The sequence below is a fragment of the Schistocerca americana genome, chromosome X (assembly GCF_021461395.2).
Source record: "Schistocerca americana isolate TAMUIC-IGC-003095 chromosome X, iqSchAmer2.1, whole genome shotgun sequence".
In the NCBI taxonomy this organism is placed as follows: Eukaryota; Metazoa; Arthropoda; class Insecta; order Orthoptera; family Acrididae; genus Schistocerca; species Schistocerca americana.
Genome location: NC_060130.1, coordinates 771,805,627 through 771,828,557, shown reverse-complemented (window position 1 = coordinate 771,828,557; position 22,931 = coordinate 771,805,627). Strand labels below are relative to the sequence as shown.

Here is a 22,931-nt window from a genome sequence, read left to right as displayed (position 1 = left end):
AAAAATACATGTTATTACTAATTGCACAATTACCTAATAGTTAACCTAATCGCCGCCATTTCCGATTATAGCTTGGCACCTTTTTTGCATGCTTTTCACGAGATTTTCTACATATTCGCTCGGTAACAATATCCGTATCGTCCTTATTTTATATGACAGCTAGTTCAATATATATATTGGCTTTCCTTTAAGCTTCATCTTACTATACGACCAAACATTTGCTATAGAATTTGCATCCGGAGACCTTGCAGGCCAGTCCATCGTGGGCACCCCACGCTGTACAGACTGGGCTGCGATGTTTCGGATCATTATCCTCTTGATACACCCAGTTTGTCTCGATAGAACCAAATAGCTTCTTAACGGACCTGAGAAAGCATTTTTGATAAATACTACACATTTTTTGAGTGTTTAAACTGGCTGAAAATAAGTGGAAATAGCCAAAACTGCAACTGACAAAACAAAACATTCAACTCTCATTCAGTTTATCTACACACTGTGCAACAGCACATTGATTACAGATATGAGATCACTACCCGAGATGTTGCTGCCAATAGCTAGCCCTAACGCGATCACGCCCACTTGTGAAATGGCGAAGGTTAGTTCTCATTTACAACCTTTCTACGCTCCCACGTAACATTATGTTCACGCAAGTACTTACAGTTTTCATAATCAACGTAACTAACTGACGTTGTAACTGCAACGAATTGGTAACCAACGGCTTTCTAACATAATGGGTAAGACGTGACGCTCCGTATTAGCTGTATTTGTTTATATGAGGAACCTTAAATTTCACAGGCTGTGGGGCTCGTGAGACGCATGAACCCGGCGTATACCCAACGATGTCATAATGGCTATGAAAACTGCATTTCAAACCCATTGTTCATTTGAACATTTAGGTTCGGTAACCACAAGAAGTTCCTGGAAGTCTTTAATTGTCACAATAATCACTTCGACCTTTTCTTTACGAGACAGGCATTTGAGTGAAAACATTTCGTTTGCGAAGGAGTACAAACCCCCACATTTTGTGGGACTCATAAGATCATTGTAAATTGCAACGACTATCCTTACGGCAAAGCGGAAAACAAATGTGTCTTGATAGGCAGCCATGCCCACATGACGCTTCACCTATGGTCTACAACATACCTTAACACATTTTCATAAATGTTACTCTGTGCTTTACTGTAGCGTGCGGAGATTTTGTTATAAGAACACCATTACCTCACTATTTCGCAATCCCTTGAGGTGTGTAATTTGACATCTTATCATGTTCTGTTATTCGATGATGATCAAACGGAACGTTTTGGATTATCTCGGAAAGCTGTTGCTGCTAGTTTCACGTAACTCGTAGATACCATCAATAACAGTGTACAACTGCGCTGTATGTGTTATATTTCGGCACTGGGTATTCGTATATAGTAATGAAGTAACGTGAGCCATATCAAAGTCACACATACATTTAGTAAGTTTAAAACTTATATTTTGAAACAATATTTTACTGCGTTAAGTTATTTAATATTTTTAATGTGCGGCCCGCGGCCGTAATTAGTTCACACATCCTCTAATGTATGAAGATCGATGGACTTTCATATATTAAAAAATGTCAGCTAAATTTCATGACATTTAAGATGAATGACTTCTGAGGTTTCATCATTTCGGTACTTTTCCTCTTCCTTTTTAGAAACCAGTGTATTCTGCTTTCTCAGACAGTCATGTCAAGCTAACAAATCATTTAAAGAATATTATTACATATTAGGAAAATTGTAGTCGTCAAGCCAGAGAATATGACTGTCGCAGAAAAGTATTTTTTCACCCCACTCGATAAAATGTAAAATCGAAATTACAAATCCATGTGCCACTCAGATACTTACTTAGTAGTACCTCTTTCGTCCTGATGACGGAGATGATGCATCATGACACCGACTCTAAGACATGCCGAATGCGTCGGAGTGCCGTAGTGAGCCAAGGGCAACTCAGTCACTGCCCGCACCTCACTGAGTTTGTTCAGATCGTTGCACAAAGCGCACTCATCTCGATGCTTTCACATGCGCTCAATGGAACTTAAATGGATGACAATAATGACACTCATACTCACTTAGTGCTCCCCCAACCCATTCTGACCGAATTCGAGAGTAACCGGATAGTGAATTGTCTAGCTGAAGCTGCAAGTCGTCTTCGAGGTACTATAGTCGAACAAACTGATGCTCATGCTTGTCTAATTTGTAACTGTATTGTTCGCCGCCGAGAGAAAATGACGAATGTATCAGGAGCCGCGTTTCATCCCACATAAGCATCCCTAAAATGGCAATACCTCCACCATCCACTTGAAATATGTCCTAATGACAAGCGGGAAACATCGGCTAATGTGGTTTTCGAAGTACTAGTAGCCTACCTTCGGTGAATTTCAGCCGTTTCCGCGACTCACCTGCCCAGGCTACCTTTCTCCATGCTACTATCCTAGAGAAACAGCGTTCCAGTGCCCAAGCTAATTTCTGTGCCCGGTGACATTCAGTGACCAAAGTCACATGTTTTAGGCTGTGGCCTCTGTATCCCACAGCGAGTAGTTTGCCCTGGATGGTACGTCTGCCGCTGTTGTCCAGAAGAAATGGCGAGTGATATATTGCACTTTGGGCCGTCTATCCTTCGTTACAATCCGCGATAGTCGACGGTGATGTCTCCCATCAAAACATTGTTGCACACGGCAGTTGGTTCTACTGGCAGCGCTTTTTCCTGAATCGAATACCCTTGTTACATGAAAACCCACTTACAGCCCGGATCCTCTGAGACCTCGGAGATGCAGTCTTTTCCATCCTGCCCTTGATGCTGACGGCCAAACAGAGTTTGATAACATCCCAGTTAAGTTACATGCAGAACGATTCTTTTTCTGTGCTGACAGAAACTCACCAACAGAGTAACTGTCTATATTTATTTAGTCAAAACTTCTGAGCCGCGAGGCTGTGGTAGGTTTATAAAACTACTCCCTGACATATCGTCTAGTGGTATTGACTGCATGATTATCTCTGGCTGGCAATTAAAGTACCGGGTGATCAAAAAGTCAGTATAAATTTGAAAACTGAATAAATCACGGAATAATGTAGATAGAGAGGTACAAATTGACACACATGCTTGGAATGACATGGGGTTTTATTAGAACCATAAAAATACAAAAGTACAAAAAATGTACGAGAGATGGCGCTTCATCTGATCAGAATAGCAATAATTAGCATAATAAAGTATGACAAAGCAAAGATGATGTTCTTTACCGGAAATGCTCAATATGTCCACCATCATTCCTCAACAATAGCTGTAGTCGAGGAATAATGTTGTGAACAGCACTGTAAAGCATGTCCGGCGTTATGGTGGGGCATTGTCGTCGGATGTTGTCTTTCAGCATCCCTAGAGATGTCGGTCGATCACGATACACTTGCGACTTCAGGTAACCCCTAAGCCAATAAACGCACGGACCTGGGAGGCCAAGCATGACGAAAGTGGAGGCTGAGCAGACGATCATCACCAAACGACGCGCGCAAGAGATCTTTCACGCGTCTAGCAATATGGGGTGGAGCGCCATCCTGCATAAACATCGTACGATCCAGCAGGTGTTTATCAGCCAGGCTGGGGAAGATGCGGTTCTGTAACATATCGGCGTACCTCTCACCCGTCACGGTAGCAGTTACAAAACCAGAATCACACATTTCCTCGAAGAAAAAAGGCTCGATAACGGTAGATGTGGTAAATCAAACCCATACCGTGACTTTCTCGTCGTGCAATGGAGTTTCCACGACAGTTCTAGGATTTTCGGTAGCCCAAATTTTGCAGTTGTGGGCGTTGACAGACCCTCGGAGCGTGAAATGAGCTTCGTCGGTCCACAACACGTTACTCAACCAATCCTCATATTTTGAAACACCCACACCGCAAATGCCCTCCGCTTCACTAAATCGCCAGGTAACAGTTCATGATGCCGATGGATTTTGTACGGATAGCATCGGAGGGTACGCCTCAGTACCGACCAAACAGTAGTGTGTGGAATGTCGGTGCGACGTGCGACTGCACGAGCGCTGACTTCTCCGTGCATAGACGAACCCGCTACAGTCTCCATTTCTTCCTGAACTGTTTCAGCAGCAGTACGCCTTGTGCTCGGTCGGCCACTACGGGTTCTATCGTCTAAACAACCCGTGGCTTCGAACTTCGAAATCATTCTCGCCACAGCTGCATTTGTCAACGGACCTTTACCCGTTCGAATCCCCTTCATACGGCGATAGGATCGTAGCGCTGAACTAGCACATTCCCCATTCTGATAATACAGCTTCACTAAAAGCGCCTTTTCAGGTAACGTCAACATACTGCGACTGCTGGCGCATCTGATTCTCTCTCTCATTACAGCTCCTCTTATACACGATTGTCATGCGCAGTCACTGACGTTTTGTTGTCCAGCGCCATCTGTCGTACATTTTGTGAACTTTGTTGTTTTGTTTTGTTTTAATAAAACCCCATGTCATTCCACGTATGTGTGTCAATTTTTACCTCTCTATCTACATTATTCCGTGGTTTATTAAGTTTTCAAATTTATACTGACTTTTTGATCACCCGGTATAAGGAGTAGTTTCACGTTGCGACAACACCCATAGGAAGACAACTGCCTGCCATTCACCACCAAATGGCCTCACAGAACACTTGAATAGAACGTTGCCAAATATACTCTCAATGTACGTGGATGTCGACCAGAGATATTGGGATACTATACTGCCCGGCCTGACATTCTCATATAAAACAGCGAAACGAGCACTACAGGCTTTACATCGTTCTTTCTGATGCACGGTTGCGAGACGGAAATGACAACGGATACACTGTTCTCGGCTCAACCGGATGATACTCAGGATGACTACACGAAACACCTTATCACTAAGACTGGACCGAAGAAGCAAAGCAGGTGTCTCCCATACAGCCCCTGGAGGCCCAGGGGAAAGACGGAGAGCGCTATATCGTCAAGCACCGGCCAGTGAAATACAGCCCAGGAGACTGTGTATGGATTTTTACGCCTCTGCGGAAAGTGGTACTATTGGAAAAGTTACTGAACCGCTACTTTAGGGCGTATCGCAACCTTCGTCGCTTTCAGGACGTCACATATGTAGTCGAGAATTATCACTCTCCATTAAGAAGACAAATGCGCAGAGACGTCGTCCATGTCCTCCATACGCAGCCCTACTGCCGTCCAGAGGCGCAGATCAATGATGGAAGGTTAAATGAAACTGGAAACGCACTCAACGATCGCGAAGCTTCGACGAGAGGGGCTACCTTCGATGGTCGTCATAGTTAATAGAATGTACCAACAGGATCAGAAAGGGTGGATCCGCCAGTGCCGTAGTCGGCTCCAGTGAGGACTTCTGAAACAGTGTGCATGATACTTGCTTTCCGCACCCTCGGCAGGCCTCCTCAATTTTATAAATGGCAGCTGTACTATGGAAGACGCCGGCGGCCATTTGCAGCAACAAGCATCAATACTCAAACTAAAGTTTTATTCGGTGGTTTTGATCAAGTTAGAATTAGAATATTATTATAATGAAGTTTTAATACCACCTTACAGAGTTTATTAAATGAAATATGCCCATGAGTGGGACATAGACAGGTGATCAACTGAAATACGCATACCAAATATTCTGTTAAATGATAAGGGAATATGGTGTGGCTGGGAGAAGTCACTGTAACATATTTATACAATAACACAATCACATTTATTCAATAAACATTACCATCTCAAATATTCCCTCTCACTTATCACGGAATGCTGGCGTGATACAAATAGTATCATATCTAAATAAACTTAGTTAAACATCCGGCTAACATGTGCCGCGAATCGACAATGACTACCGCCTGCACATTTCTATCATCATTTAGCCACACACACTAACATTCACTCTATTCATTTTATCTAACAGATAAAAGAGGAAGGTTCCCATACACCAAGTGGGACAACATTGGGAGAGGGCACACGGTTCCAACTCTAACTTTAATTCGGGCAAGTCCCGTCTTCACGTTTAACTAACTCCGCGAGTTTTACTGGATATTATGAAGGAACAATTAAATCACACGCGTGAATTTACGTAGAAGATCCAGCTCGATCACGAGATGTGATTACGTCGAGCTGAAGCTTCTCACCAAGAAATGCACGGGGTCTGTGGACCAATCTCTCCACAATCAGGAGTCAATAAACACATTTAAATAAAATACACTTTGCATATATACTTCACACTCACACTGAAATGCAAATTGAGCAATTCTGAGTATTACTCGGCAATGAGCGCCTGTTCACTTCCAAGTGCAGTGAACACAATTCCCATGAAATTACTTGGCAAAAGAAATCATCTCCCTATCTCTCCTAACCGAGATGATTCTAGGAAATACCATAGTGGCTTTCCTCAGCAGGGAAGCTGCTTCCAAGTTCAAAGTGAACATGGAATTCTAAATCTTCGCTAACTATCGGAGCGATAGAGCAGAGCGTGCTTACTCACCCAACAACCCCGATACGGTCTCCCTCGTCCGGGTCCACACATCGTGGCCGCAGGGACTCAGAGATACCGCACACGGTTATTTGCCAACCTAACGAGCGCTAATGACGCGCGTGGAGCTTATGCCTCTCTGGTCCAGTGCAGTCACGCTCTACTAGATTCGAGGTTGGCTACACTTCCACTATGCCTACAGCACACCCACAGCCGATATCTCACGCATACCTCATCATACGTTCGCATTCACACCTTGCAGACAATTACCATATCTAATATTAAAATGATCGTCTATATTTAAATAACCCTATCTTACTAATTATCATCAGACTCTTCCCTGAGTGTCGGAAGGGCACTCAGGTGTCTTTAGTTGTGGGGTCGAGCCATGTAGCGGCTTACATGGAGCCGTTACAAGTGGGTCACTGTTTTTCCAGGAGATGGATCAATGTTGGATGCTATGGTGCATGCTGTTTGGTGTAGTAGTTAGCGCCGCTGGCTGATGTGCTGTGGGTTGTTGGTTCAAACAGAGTCACCAGCAACTATTTGTCATTTGGTATTTATCACTTCTGATAGGTTTTTGAAATACCTTAATGCTCTCAATTCTGTCTTATGTTTCATTGACAACTCTGCTCCTGAGTTGGACCTGATTGTGGTTTCGAAGTGACAAATTTTATATAACTTATCACCATCGTAGATGAAATGTGATATCGACTTTGCTGCAACCGAATGACTATCGATTACTTTCAATCCGTTCACAACCATGGAGACGTATGTCTCACGACAGGTTATCAGAAAGCTACTGGGAATTTTTGCTGCATGTTCTTCATGTGTATCACTGGTCCACTAAAAGGGAAGCCTCCTAATGATTGGCAGAATTCTCATAATTACATCTCCCATCTGTAGGATGTGCAGTCTTCAAGTTTCATCATCAACTTTCTGCTCCACTCCATGTTGTTGGAACTAATTAGTTTGGTCTGCAAATAGGCAACCCAGTCAACAGTTTTCAAAAGCATGCTGTTGCCGTGGGTTCCCGGGCAACTTGTTTCACCCACTTCAGTGAATTTCATGCGCATATTGACGCAGTCGGAGACGAAACGTCAGGGAATAGTTTCGCATATCGATCACATCCTCTCAGCCCGGAGATTTTAACTGAACACCGGCCATGAAAGCCTTCAGCACATGATTATAGTTCATATGTTCATGAGTGTACGTCTACATCCATAATGGATTGTCTGTACTTAGATGTCTGATTTCTTGCTGAAATTTCTTTGTGCTTTGTATATTTCAAGAGGTGCGGAAATTTAGTGTGAAGGTAATCTAAAATTAGCAACACAGTTGAGAGGATACGGAATGGTCTTCTGTTTAACAGGCGTCAAGCCCCGCGTGCACGGAGCTGGAGACGGTGGTGATGAACTGGCTGGGCGAGATGCTGGGACTGCCCGACGACTTCCTTCACACGCGCCCAGACAGCAAGGGTGGCGGCGTCATACAGGTCAGTAGCCGAGGCTGCCTGCTCGGTCCAGGTGGCGCAAGAAAGTTTCATCACCTGTATCTGACAGGCAAGAGAGGAAAAATAGCAACGTTAACCTCCTGATCACCAGACTGCGCGAATGCCTCTTCACGAGACATTGTGGAGACGCTTACAGATTTTAAACATGTCTACCGTGTCTCGAGAAGTGTGAAGGGGTTACACCTTGTTGAGGGCAGCGAATACAACAGACAGGGGTATTAAATTCGGCAGTTTCCACAGTGTTCTTCCAGAAGAGTAAGCTGTTTCTGTTTAGATATCTGCTCTCTTGTTTGCTATAGTAATCAACAACAGAAACATGATTCTGCAGCATGCAACTACTCATCACAGTTATACACAGGAGTCAATTACACCCAAGCACGCCCGGCTAGCCATGCGGTCTAACGCGCTGCTTCCCGAGCAGGAAGGCGTGCCGGTCCCCGGCACGAATCCGCCCGGCGGATTAGTGTCGAGGTCCGGTGTGCCGGCCAGCCTGTGGCAGATTTTTAAGGCGGTTTCCCATCTGCCTCGGCGAATGCGGGCTGGTTCCCCTTATTCCGCCTCAGTCACACTATGTAGGCGATTGCTGCGCAAACACTGTCTCCACGTACGCGTACACCATAATTACTCTACCACGCAAACATTTGGGGTTACACTCGTCTGGTATGAAACGTTCCCGGGGTGTTCACAGGGGGCCGAGCCTCACAATAACCCCGGGTTCGGTGTGGGGCGGCGGTGGTGCGGTGGGGTTGGTAGACTGCTGTGGCCTGTTGTGGGGTTGTGGACCATTGAGGGCTACGGCGGAACGTAGCCTCTCCGTCGTTTCTAGGTCCCCGGTTCAATACACAATACTCAGTTACATGTACGAGACATTCTTCACACCTAGTGAAGGGAAGGTCTCCAGTGGGTGAAACTAATGAAAATATTCCCAATTAAACAGCTAAATACTTGCAGATTTACCAAATAATGGTGTCATATTGCACTTGTATGTTCTGATATGGAAGCCTGACTGGCCACTTTTAATGTAAAATATTTATTATGCGTTCGGAATATAATGTAATTAGCTGCATTCCACCCATAAAATCACATTGCTGAATGTTACTTATTCAGAATTTCATCGATCCTTTTTCCAACAAAATTTCCAGAAGCTTAACAATTTAGCCAACTGCATGTTGGATACACAGCATTAATAATGTTGGAAAAAGTTTGGTTGAAGGAACTTGACAGTGATTTTGTGGAAGGTACGATTCTTAAATTTGCATGGAATGATTTAGATAAACCACAGTACATATACCTTATGGGCCAATCCGCCAGTGCCTTATTAACAAACAAGCATGCTACGCACAGTGATAGGGATCAGGCGTGTTCAACAGCATGACCAGGAATAACCTGGTCGTCGTGAGCAGTGTTGATGCTCGTCCAAATAACTGCAAGCTTTCAAAAGCGCTGAGGTGGTCACGCATTGGCCTTTCTATTATCAGCCCCTGGTCACTCTTCACATCGGTGGCTCGAGATAATATAAGTAAATATCTTTAATGGATCACAAATTATCTCAGGTGAAAATGTCAAGCATCTATGACTCTACATGTTAACTAACACTTTTGTTCCATTGAATGATTTAATTTATTGAGTTTTCTTGTAACAATGGCTGTTTATTTTCTGAAATTTTAGAGGCATATCTGTTCTCGGCGAGACTATTTTCTACATCGTAGGAGATTAGTATTTGGTTTGCTTTTGTCTCTGTCGTAAAGAATATAGTGCTGCGAGTATTATTTATTTGTGTACACAAGTTGTTTGTTTGCTTGTCAATTTATGAAACCATCATATCCATACAGACTTTGTATTCTTGTCTCTATGTACATTCTGTTCATTTAATTATTATTATTATTATTTGCAAGTACGTCTGCTATGAGTCTCCCCGATGTCGAAGTCACAAAATTCCGTTACCGCCGATTCGCAGGAATTCGACTAAATCTCTGGTGGCTGAACGAATTTTCATCTGCAGAATTTGATCAGGAAGTGCAAATGAGTTAGGGAAATACGATTACTGTAGAGTGAATTTTTCGTCGGTCACCTTTGCAATATTTGAAAACTTCATACAACACATGACTGAGGTATAGCAAACGAAACTGATGATAGATAGCCATCCCCATCCCAAAACTTACGAAGGTCCGGTCTTAAGGGATTGTTAGACATGGATCCGCATCAAGTTGGACAGGGGGTCCTTCAAGCACTGAACCGAACAAAAAACAGGTTACATAGTCTGTGCACCTGCAGGCATGTGTGAATACACAATGTGATCCCGGAACAGAGGTTGAGATTTACCAGTGCTGCATACACAACCATCAGGCCCGTGCCAAGTACAGCGCGGGAGGGGTAGTGCAGCCGTAACGTAAGCGAGTGCACTGCTCGCGCCAACTGATGGTTAAGATGTGAGATATTATAACAGCTATCACCAGGTTTAAGAACTCTCACACTAGAAGTTTGCATTTTGATTTTATTTACGGTGCTTCCGCTCTTTTAGTTTTGGGATACGTGCTTTTCGTGTAGGTCCTGCTCCGCGAGAGGCTTTCCGGCAAGCCGAGGAACTAAGACGGTCTCCTGTTTTATGCCATGTACCGGGAATTCCCTATTTTAACCTAATGTAACCTTTGTGTTTAGACTTCTATGGACTCATATTTCATGTAGATACATGGAGTTTGTTCTTAAGAATTTTAGTTTAAGTTCTGTTTCATTTTTTTATGTTAAAAATTTGGATAGGTGTCATTACTTATTTGTAACTTTGCAGACTCGCATGAAGATGGGATACGGGTCACAAAACTGGGTTGTGCATTCCAGGAAATAAAAAAATTAACAACTGTAGCGGGCCTTATCGCTGATGATCATTATCAACAGTAGTGGAAGTCCCGTCAGGAGAATCAAATGAAAAAAAATTATTGTCTTGAGGAATAAGGAGGTACGTTGTTCTGCTAGTGGAATAAAAGATGAGGATGAAATTTTGTCAGATCTACAAGAATAAATGTTAGAATTAAACGAGTCAGAATTAAATGACAATAGTTAGTCAACGCAGAATGTTTCAGAAGTGTCAAACGTATTAGAATTACATGACAATTCTTCGTCATCACAAATTTTTTTAAATGTACAAAACAGGTCAGAGGTCACGTAAGTCATTCATCATGTGAATATAGGTCAGGAACATCCTGAAAACCACGGATCTGGCCTGAGTGAACCAAATGCAACTCAACACACTGAATCGGCAGATACTGCACTTATCAACAATTATGACGACTTATCCAATGAAAGTACGGCAGTAAACGTTACTGATACTAAAGATGATGTAATGAGGTTTCTTAGGGAGTTGAGTCAGAAAGTGAACAGGCAGGGTCAAAAGATGGACAATCAAGCAAAAGCAGATCAACACGCTAATCAAAAAATCGTAAATTCTGCTAAACAAGCAATAAAATATTCGAACACAGAAAATAAACAAGTAATTAAAGAAGAAATTAAATTAATGAAAGATGGTATTCCCTTAGAAACTTCAAAAGGATTTAAGAGGCTCGAAGAAAGTAAAAAATTTAGTAATTTATAATGTCGCAGCAAAAATTGGTAAAACTAGAGTATTATTTGAAGGAGGTCAGCATACACTGGCTTATTTAGAACCTAATATGATATCAGTAGGAAATCAAAACCATTTAGAAAACTTAATTTGTCTTGAAGATAATTCGAGGGTTGTCCAGAAAGTAAGTTAGGATCGGTCGCTAAATGGAAACCACAGTGGAAATTAAAAACATTTTATTTGCAAGAGTTAGCTACACTTTCCAGCTACTTCTCTACATAGTCGCCACTCCGACTTAGACGTTTGTCGGAGAGTTATACTAAATTTCCAACACCATCGTCATAGAAGGCAGCTGCCTGTGCTCTCCGATAATTCTCTACGTTGGTCTATAGCGCGTAGTCTGCACAGAAGTGTTGTCTTCGTGTCCAGCATTTCATGTGAAGAGAGATGATAATAAGGACGAGCCAATTAGGGCTGTGTTGTGGGTGATCGAACACTTCCCATCGAAAAGGCTGCAGGAGCGTTTTCACTGACCCTGCAGAGTGCGGCTGAGAATTGCCATGAAGAAGGAAGTGTGTGACAGTTGTGTTAGATGGGCTCCATTCATTAAGGCGAAGCCTCTCAGTGGACCCTCCTACTTGGCGGGAGACATCGTTGTTCTAGGCACCTTTACACGCTCACAGTGCGCTCACAACTAAAAAGTGCGTCTTGATGCGATCGACAGTCGTACTAGCGACAGTACCCAACACATCTATGCAAAGCTTCATCGGATTTTCACTGTGGCGTCCATTTCGCTACCGATCGGAACTTACTTTTTGGACAACCCTCGTAGTAATGAAGCAATAGTGGAAGCATTTAAGCTCCAAGCGATGGTTTTCGAACTTAGTGATATTAATTTAGTTGGAGTGGCTGAGGTTCAGTCAACTAAAAATCAAATGGAAAATGAGGTTCACAAAGCTCCATTTGAACTGAAAGTTCGGAGAGAGCTGCTTAAAATCAAATGTAATGAGACTGCAAGCGAACTTTCATTCGTTCTGAGAGAGTTTCGAAGTAAAACAGACTATAGATCGGTTGAAGATGTAGACTTAATAGCTATTTTCGCCAATTACGTTAGGCACCTGTGCAGGGTGTACTGTCATGTGCATTTGGAATAACATACAGATATCGTAAATTTTCGCAACCCCAGCGAAATTTTTCGCACGTCACACCTCGTGGGAAAATAAATCGATGCAAAAGACGGATACCATATCCATTTCGGATAGGATGCAATCATGTGCGGTAATGTCTAAAGGATTACACAAAGTAAAATTTCTGAATTTAACAAGCACAGTAAAACTAAAAACAAAAGTGGTTAAGGCACATGAAAACAAATTCCATCATGAATGTGAAGAGAACATAGACATCGTGAATACAGGTAACAGGGATGAATAAACAGAGTATGCTGAACAGACAGAGAACACGTGTAATATGTTGCAGTAAACGAGACAAATTCCAATGGAATGATGAGTAACTGAATATTCGGTAAATTATACAATGATTATTATGAGGGAAGGGAGAATGACAGGTCAGGCTAAAATGAAAGGACAACCGAGAAACAAACGAGAAGCTAAATTATATCGATCTGATATCTGATGACGATATGTGGATGCAGTTTATGAGGAACTGTGCATATTAGAAAAATGTGATGAGTACCACCTTTATATGTTAATGTCGGATAAGTCGGCACGAAAAACCTTCGAGTACTTACAGGTCTTTCGTGGGTGTGCAATCGGTGATTACAGATCCCCAGGCTACAACAGTGCTGTTTCCTTCTTTTATATTTCTGCGCTGTTATCCACTCTCTTGCTAACCATAAATAAGATAAGAATACTCTTTAGCCCAAGAACACTAAAGGGGGGAAAACTTCATTGCTTCTAAACCATGGTAAATTGTACTGTTCCAAATTTGTTCAAAGGAGTTCATAATTAATAGGTTATGTATTAGTTAATTTCAATTATTAGATGTCCACCACCTTTATATGTTAATGTCAGATAAGTCGGTACGAAAAACCTTCGAGTACTTACAGCTCTTTTGTGGGTGTGTAATCGGTGGTTACAGATTCTCAAGCTACAACAGTGTTGTTTCCTTCTTTTATATTTCTGCGCTGTTATCCACTCTCTTGCTAACCATAAATATGCTAAGAATACTCTTTATCCCAAGAACACTAAAGGGGGGACAACTTCATTGCTTCTAAACCATGGTAAATTGTACTGTTCCAAATTTGTTCAAAGGAGGTCATAATTTATAGGTTATGTATTAGTTAATTTTAATTATTAGATCTCCACTGGTATGTTACATGCCAAATTAAGTAAAAAATGTCCTATTTTATACCCAACTGCAATAGTAAATTTTAGGAGGGTTTAGTAATCAAGGGTCAACTATTGACCTATGAGGAGTGAGGGTGAATGGTACGCAAAACTCGTTTTTGGAGACAAAGCCACTGTCGACCACCGTGAAAGGAGAAACTTTCATTAACTCTATCTACCAACAAGGAGGTAAAATTTTTATAAGTTGAGGAAATAAAAAACGTAAACATATCATGAAACGAGGTAAAACATACAGTAATAAGTGCAGAGATGTGTAATGCTAAAGTCACGTGTTTGGACAGGAGTTGTCACAAGAACATACAAAATATCTTACATACTGTCGATAACACAGCAACTACGAAGTCAGTATTAAGATGTGCAGACACAATATACTCTAAAATTTGCTTCAGCATACAGAGAACTAAACACGATAGTCATAATGATTATAAGTTATAAAGTAATGGGTAAGTTGATAAAATTACGAGATACAAAACCTTTTTTTTGCGTTAATAAATCAAGAAAGATAGGTTCTCACAAGAAAACAGCGGGAGCAGACAGCTCATGTCATTAAGTACGATATGAGCGAGACAAGATGAAATACTGTAGGTAACCGATCATGTGCCCCAGATTATTAAGGTAGAGGAGAGTAAATATTGTAGGGAACCACTACTGGGCCACTTCACTTTAAAACGAATTCGTTGGGTCAGTAACCAGGTAAGGTGCTGCCTTCAGCAATAAATGTTTAGCAGTCGAAGAATTTTTGTCTTATGAAATGAGCGAAAAGTGAGCTGGTAGTATTGAGGTAGGAACGTAATATCATACTTGTTAAGTCAGGTACACTGGAAGATATCAGGAGAAATCCTAATCATCACGAGGCAGAGCAACAACAAGAAGAATAAATACATGAAAATACGATAGCATGAAACAAAAGTAAGTAACGGATAAGCCTAGCCAACATTATATTACAAATGTCACCTTTGTGGTAATAAGCGAGGCGGACACAGTCAGCAAGTACCGACTTATGTATAAAAAAACATATGAAAAGACTATGTGAACGCCATAATAACGACATGTCAGACGCTGAATACCAGATTATCACTGTTGACAGTGCAAAAAACGAATTCTGTCAGACCTATGGCAGAACGCTTGCTTATATCACAGTTCCTCATAAACTGCATCCACATATCGTCATCAGATATAAGATCGATACAGTTTGCCTTATCGTTTGTTTCTCGGTTGTCCTTTCGTTATAGCATGACCTGTCATTCTCAATTCCCTCATAATAATCATTGAATAATTTACAAATATTCAGCGAGTCATCATTCCATTTATTCATATCCTAATAAGATAAATAATAATGTGCGGTATGCATGGTGTGGCAGTGCAGTGAAAGGAAGATTAATATTGTACGTAAACATGTAAATGTAAATTGATAAGGAGAAAAACAATTGCAGGTTGGACAGCCCGAAGGGAGCGAGGCGAACTAATGGCCTTTAGAGGGCGAACGGCCCAATGACCTTCCGTTAAGTGGATCACAGCGGGGGTCGCAAGCCCTGCCTACCCCGGCCAGACGTACAGAAAATATATGGGTCACAAGAGAACTTAGCCTACAGGTCGGAGAAACACGAAGGTTAATGACATGAAGGTTAATGGCACCCAAAGCAATGTCATACGAGGAGACTATTAATAATAGTAATGGTGTCTCGATTTGAAAAATTAATGATTATGTATTTCTCTCATAGAATTAGAGTGCAATTACGTGTTAATAATTAATAAAAAATGTCTTTTTCATGTACTTATCTAATGGATATACGATGAGAGGGAAACCAGAAGACAGAGGAAAGCTGCCTTACTACAACGAAACTACGATCGAGGGAAATGTCTAAAGCAAGACTTCTCGAAGACAAATAAACAACAACAGCCTTCCGTCAATACTGTTCAGTGATGTGTAAAGATGACAAAGTGTTGAAAGATATGTTAAAGTATGATTAATGAGTGGTTACAAAAGGCAATACGCCTAGTACTGATAAACGTGAACAGAGAAAGCAACGCACTGAATTATAAATATGCAATTCTATGCAATGAATTTCACAATTAAAATTCGAATGTTAGTCACTAAACAGATAGCACACGGTTAGAGGAGAAATAGTGCAAGAAATTTACCAGAAATTCAAGTAACAAAATTAAGTATGATCTAAGTAGTACATACGCACTATTATTAACAAATTAGCATCACTGTGTAGGTCACTACAGATAAACGCGGGAGAAAACAAATAAGCAAGGGAGTTTCAGCCTCCAGTCTCGTTTTTTTTTCAAATTTTTCACTGTCCCTGAGACTTACCAATTTTGAACAAACAATTAAGGTGGAGAATGTGTAACATTTATATTAGATAACATATATGTGGGACTTTTTAAGATTGTCCTATACCACGTATTACGTGGAGGTTCCAGCGCGGCACCTGGGTGACTTAGTCTGGCGTCACGACGTCACCCGCGTCAGAAACTTCCGACTGGCTGAGCTGGGCCACAATATATAGTAAAACGAAATTTCCATGGCTGGGATTGGCTGAAACGAGTGACGTGGAAGTTCCCTTGTTTGAGCAGACCTGAGTTCGTGCTGTTAGCGGCAGTCCTGAGGGTCGTACTGGTACGGACAGTCCGGCAGCGAGGGCCACCGCGAACGGGCGGGTCGACGGCGACTCTCATCAATTGTTAAAAATACCATTCAAATGTTCGTAACTGCATATACACGGACTGATCAGTCGTGCGTTCACATAAAGTGTGTTGGAAGTTATTACTACTGGAAGTACTTTAAGTGCAATCTGCCTACAATTCCAGAATGGAGTGCGACCTATTAAGTGTACAGTGAATGTGATGTGAAGAACCACAGGCATAATTAAATGGCATCCCTTAAAAAAAGGACAAACTGCGTGGTCTTTACTGCACTACATCTGCACGAGACGACGACTGGGTTTATACAACAGGAAGGGACTCCTCTGAAGATGTCAAGTGAGCGGAAATAAGAAAAACCGCCAGGCTGGTGGATCTGCACATCTCCACCGACAACCTCGCATGTACAATCTACTCTGTTACAACTAACGCCTGGGGCACGTCTTGCCAACGCAAGGAGACTGTAGATGGTTCCGTACCTCAGTCGGTGAAAACCATATGCTTATAGGATCACTTCGTTGTCCGTTTGTCTATCCTTCTGTTAAGACCCCTTTTGCTCAGGTAAGGGTAGAGGTACCAAGACGAAATTTATGTCAAATACTATTTAAGCTTGAAAGTGAATGCATTCAAAAGATTCGACCATTTATGACACAGATTTTGATACTCGCAAACTTACTCATCAAAACCTATAGATTGACTATCTACATACATTATTAAGTTTGTACGGAACCCTCAAAATGAGAGTCCTTCTCGCACTTGTGCAGCTTTTCGCATGCCTTTTGGTTTTGACGCAGTCATATCCAGAAATCCCAGAGGCACTTATGGGTAACTCAGTCCAGTATCTGTTCTTATCAGCTTAATACACTACTGGCCATTAAAATTGCTACACCAAGAAGAAATGCACATGATAAACGGGTATTCATTGGACAAATATATTATACTAGAACTGACATGTGATTACATTTTCACGCAATTTGGGTGCATAGATCCTGAGAAATCACTACCCGGAACAACCACCTCTGGCCGTAATAACGGCCTTGATACGCCTGGGCATTGAGTCAAACAGAGCTTGGGTGGCGTGTACAGGTACAGCTGCCCACGCAGCTTCAACACGATACCACATTCCATCAAGAGTAGTGACTGGCGTATTGTGACGAGCCAGTTGCTCGGCCACCATTGACCAGACGTTTTCAATTGGTGAAAGATCTGGAGAAAGTGCTGGCGAGGGCAGCAGTCGAACATTATCTGTATCCAGAAATGCCCGTACAGGACCTGCAACATGCGGTCGTGCATTATCCTGCTGAAATGTAGGGTTTCGCAGGGATCGAATGAAGGGTAGAGCCACGGGTCGTAACACATCTGAAATGTAACGTCCACTGTTCAAAGTGCCGTCAATGTGAACAAGAGGTCGTCAAACAGGAATGCGACCATCATGACGCTGTAAACAAAACCTAGATTCATCCTAAAAAATGACGTTTTGAAATTCGTGCACCCAGTACACAATGGCAGGCGCTCCTGTCTGTGAAGCAGCGTCAGCGGTAACCGCAGCCATGGTCTCCGAGCTCATAGTCCGTGCTGCTGCAAACGTCGTCGAACTGTTCGTGCAGATGGTTCTTGTCTTGCAAACTCCCCATCTGTTGACTCAGGGATCGAGACGTGGCAGCACGATCCGTTACAACCATGCGGATAAGATGCCTGTCATCTCGACTGCTAGTGATACGAGGCCGTTGGGATCCAGCACGGCGTTCCGTATTACCCTCCTGAACCCACCGATTCCATATTCTGCTAACAGTCATTGGATCTCGACCAACGAGATCAGCAACGTCGCGATACGATAAGCCGCAATCGCGATATGCTACAATCCGACCTTGATCAAAGTCGGAAACGTGATGGTACGCATTTCTCCTCCTTACACGAGGCGTGACAACAACGTTTCACCAGGCAACGCCGGTCAACTGCTGTTTGTGTATGAGAAATCGGTTGGAAACTTTCGTCATGTCAGCACGTTGTAGGTGTCACCACCGGCGCCAGCCTTGTGTGAATGCTCTGAAAAGCGTCTGTAGCACGTCATCTTCGTGGTGTAGCAATTTTAATGGCCAGTAGTGTATCTCACACATTCTACGTAGCAGGACTAAAATATTAAACTCCTTTTGTACTTCCACCTCTCTCGTGAGATGGCCTAAATTGGCAGTACTGTTGCGATAGGCCCTCCTAAAATTAAAAAGTTAACAGAAAGATGTAGGTTAAGTCGCTAACACACGTTTCTCTGTTGGCACTGAACTCGGAGATAACCGTTTCGAATCTTGGAGTCGAAACAAATTTTCATTTTCAGTATTTGGTTGTCAAGGGAAGAGAGGTTGTGGCTTAAAGAGCTTCAATACCAGACTTCATGACAACGTCATGGATTAAATTCCATACCTCTCTAGAGCAGGTTATGAAGTGAGGGCGTATGATACTGTGCAGGGTGATCTGTCCATGGGTTAGGAAAGTTAATTCGGAGGCCCAGGTGACAGCCGCGCGGGATTAGCCGAGCGGTCTAGGCACTGCAGTCATGGACTGCGCGGCTGGTCCCGGCGGAGGTTCAAATCCTCCCTCGGGCATGGGTGTGTGTATTTGTCCTTAGGATAATTTAGGTTAAGTAGTGTGTAAGCTTAGGGACTGATGACTTTAGCAGTTAAGTCCCATAAGATTTCACACACATCTGAACATCATCATCCCAGGTGACAAAAGTATCGGACTTCCTTTTGCCTCGTGGAATGCAGCAACTCGTCGCGACATGGGTTTAACAAGTCGTTGGAAGTCCACAGCAGAAATATTGGACCAAGCTGTGAAAATATTTACAGTGCAGGATTTTGTGCACAAACTGACCTCTCAATAATATTCCATAAATGTTCGATAAGATTCACGTCAGGCGATCTGAGTGGCCAAACATTCCATACAATTGTGCATAATGTTGTTCAAACTAATCCTGACTAGTGGTGGCCCAGTGACATAGCGCATTGTCATCAATAAAAATTCTATCGTTATTTGGGAACATCAAGTTCAAAATTGTTCAAATGGCCCTAAGCACTGTGGTACTTAACATCTGAGGTTATCAGTCCCCTAGATTTAGAACTACTTAAACCTAACTAACCTAAGGACATCACACACGTCCATGCCCGAGGCAGGATTCTAACATGTGACCGTAGCAGCCGCGTGGTTCCGGACTGAAGCGCCTTGAACCGCCCAGCCACAGCGGCCGGCTAACATCAAGTCCATGAATCGCTGCAAATGGTCTCTAAGTATCAGAACATAACCACTTCCAGTCAATGATCGGCCCAGTTGGACTAGAGGACCCAGTCCATCTCATGTAAACAAAGCCCCCATCATTATGGAGCCGCCACCAGTTTGCAGAGTGCCTCGTTGATAACTCGGATCCGTGGCTTCGTGGGGTTTTGGCCACATTCGAATCCTACCATGTGCTATTACCAACTCAAATCTGGACTCACATGACCGGGCCACGGTTTTACAGTCGTCCAAGGTCCAACTGATATGGCCACGACCCCAGGAGAGGCGCTGCTGCTAGCAAAGGCACTCGCGTCGGTCGTCCGCTGCCATATCCCATTAACGTCAAACTTCACCGCATTATCCTAAAGAACACGTTCGCCGTAAGTTCCACATTGATTTCTGAAGGTATTTCGCACAGTGTCAGTCGTCCGTTAGTTCTGACAACGCTATGCAAACTCCGCTGCTCTCGGTCGTTAAGTGAAGACCATCGGCCATTGCCTTGTCCATGATGAGAGGTAATGCCTGAAATTTGGTCTTCTCGGCATACTATTGACACTGGATCTCGGAATATTGAACTGCCTAACGATTTCCGAAATGGAACGGCCTATGCGTCCAGCTCCACCTCCTATTCCGCGTTCAAATTCTGTTAATTCTTGTCGTGCTGTTATAATCACCTCGGTAACTTCTTCACATGAATCACGCGAGTAAAAATGACAGTTCCGCAAATGCACTGTCCTTTTCTACCTTGTGTACGCGATACTACCGCCATCTGTATATGTGCATATCGTAAACCCCTGACTTTGTTCACTTCAGTGATGAGCAGGCACTCTGTTTCACCCCCTCTATCATCGTCATCATCGTCGTCGTCATCATCATCATGAACAACAATAATGACAACAACAACGACAAAGGTAGCAAAAGTAAGACAAAAACGACACAAACTCCATACTCATCACTTGCATGAGCCTCTACGCAGGGGAGGCTGCACCTTCCCCTCAGGACCTTCAGGCAAGGAAATACGAGGTTTGTCCGGAAAATACGTATAAAAGTTGAATAATAACTTTATTTTACAATTATTCAGGTATTACAATATGGTCTCCTTCAAAGTACTCGCCCTGAGACACGATACACTTCTGCCAACGCCGTTTCCACTGTTGATAACAAATGGTTCAAATGGCTCTGAGCACTATGGGACTTAACATCTATGGTCATCAGTCCCCTAGAACTTAGAACTACTTAAACCTAACTAACCTAAGGACGTCACACAACACCCAGCCATCACGAGGCAGAGAAAATCCCTGACCCCGCCGGGAATCAAACCCGGGAACCCGGGCGTGGGAAGCGAGAACGCTACCGCACGACCACGAGATGCGGGCTGTTGATAACATTTCTGAAAGTCTTCAGTTGCGATGTTGTTCAGTTGCCGTGTCATTTCCGCCTTGATGGCTTCCACATCTCCCAAGTGCCGCCCCCGAAGCACCATTTTGCATTTCGGGAACATGAAGAAGTCACGCGGGGCTAAATCCGGTGAATAAGGCGGGTGGTCTGTCAAGGTGATTGAGCTTCGGGCCAAAAACTCGCGCACAACGAGGGACGTGTGAGCGGGCGCATTGTCGTGATGAAGGACCCACCTGCCCCCTTTTGCCAACTCCGGTCGAACTCGGACCACACGAGATCTGAGACGTGTCATAACCTCAACGTAAAAATTTCCGTTCACTCTCTGGCCGGGAGGGACAAATTCCTTGTGAACAATGCCCCTAGAATCAAAGAAAACAATCAACATTGTCTTCACATTGGACCTTGATTTTCGCGACCTTTTTGTTCTCGGTTCTCCTGCTAGTTTCCATTCCTTGCCTTGAGATTTGAGCTCCACATCGAATTCTTAAAACCAGGACTCGTCTCCAGTGATGACTCGGTTGAGAAAGTCCCCTCGTTCCTCTGCTTCCAACCAATCCTCACAGCACTCGACCCTCTTTGCTTTCTGTTCTGGCGTCAAGAGCTTCGGTACGATTTTCGCACACAATTTATTCATTTCAAGTTTTTGTGTCAGGATTTCGTGAACGATTGTTTTGGGGATTGACAGCTCGTCAGCAATCATTCTGACTGTCAATCTACGGTCTTTAAGAACACAAGCCCGAATTCGTTCAACATTTGCATCGGAACTCGATGTCGACGGGCGTCCTGGGCGAGGGTCATCGTTCACTTCTTCTCGGCCATCCCGGAACCTTTTTAATCACTTGTTCACAGTTGGTTCCTTCAGAGAATTGTCTCCGTAAACCTGTTTCAAACGCTCAAAAATCTCACGGCCATTCTTGCCTAGCTTTGCAAGAAACTTGATGTTGACGCGCTGTTCCTCAATCAGAGAGAGCTCCATGCCGACGGCAGGTGAAAAAGGGTAACGGTCAACAAGCTGCCGCAGACTACCACCTTCACGCAGAGTGCTCTGACTCGAACTGAGCGTTGATGGGATTGATTACAGCAGTAGTCCCACCTGGCGGTGACTGCAACTTGTAACATAAAGACATTATTCAGCTTTTATACGTATTTTCCGGACAAACCTCGTACATACATCTTGAGTGTTAACGAGTTGATGTACTCAGTGGACGGTAGGCTTGATGCCAGTTAGATATACGAGAGTATATATTATGTGCGCAGACGACGGCGAGTGAGGCGACGCTGGTGAGCCTGCTGGCGGGTCGCACCGAAGCCATCCAAAGGGCGCAGCGCCGCTGCCCAGACCTGGAGGACGCAGAGGTCAACGCCCGCCTCGTCGCCTACTGCTCCGACCAGGTAACCTCCTCGCCCTTTTCTTACAGGCTCGGTTACTCACCATTTTCTTTGATCTAGACTAAGGTAGAGAGCAAGATGATAAGTTCTCAGGCTTGTAGTGAAAGATTCAGTTAAGCTCACCGAACAAAAAATTAGTAACCCCTAGAGAAATCATTACAAATATCATGTAACACCGTGAAATTCCGCCCCTGGACTTGATAACCGCCTGGATTCGGTCCGAAGTGAGTCCGCAAGGTTGTGCAGATACATCGTATCTCGGTTAATCCACTCACCGAGGATTTGATCCCGCAGTTCCACCA

General features: G+C 43.3%; 1 protein-coding gene across 1 annotated transcript in view; it reads left to right on the top strand.

Moving 5' to 3' along the window:
* Nucleotides 1-22,931, top strand: part of LOC124555426 (histidine decarboxylase) — a 387,573-nt gene that overhangs the window by 208,728 nt on the left and 155,914 nt on the right. Inside the window, exons 5-6 of the mRNA XM_047129330.1 lie at nucleotides 7,867-7,989; nucleotides 22,498-22,632. Of these exons, the coding sequence (XP_046985286.1) occupies nucleotides 7,867-7,989; nucleotides 22,498-22,632 (258 nt within the window). The remainder of the gene's footprint in view (nucleotides 1-7,866; nucleotides 7,990-22,497; nucleotides 22,633-22,931) is intronic.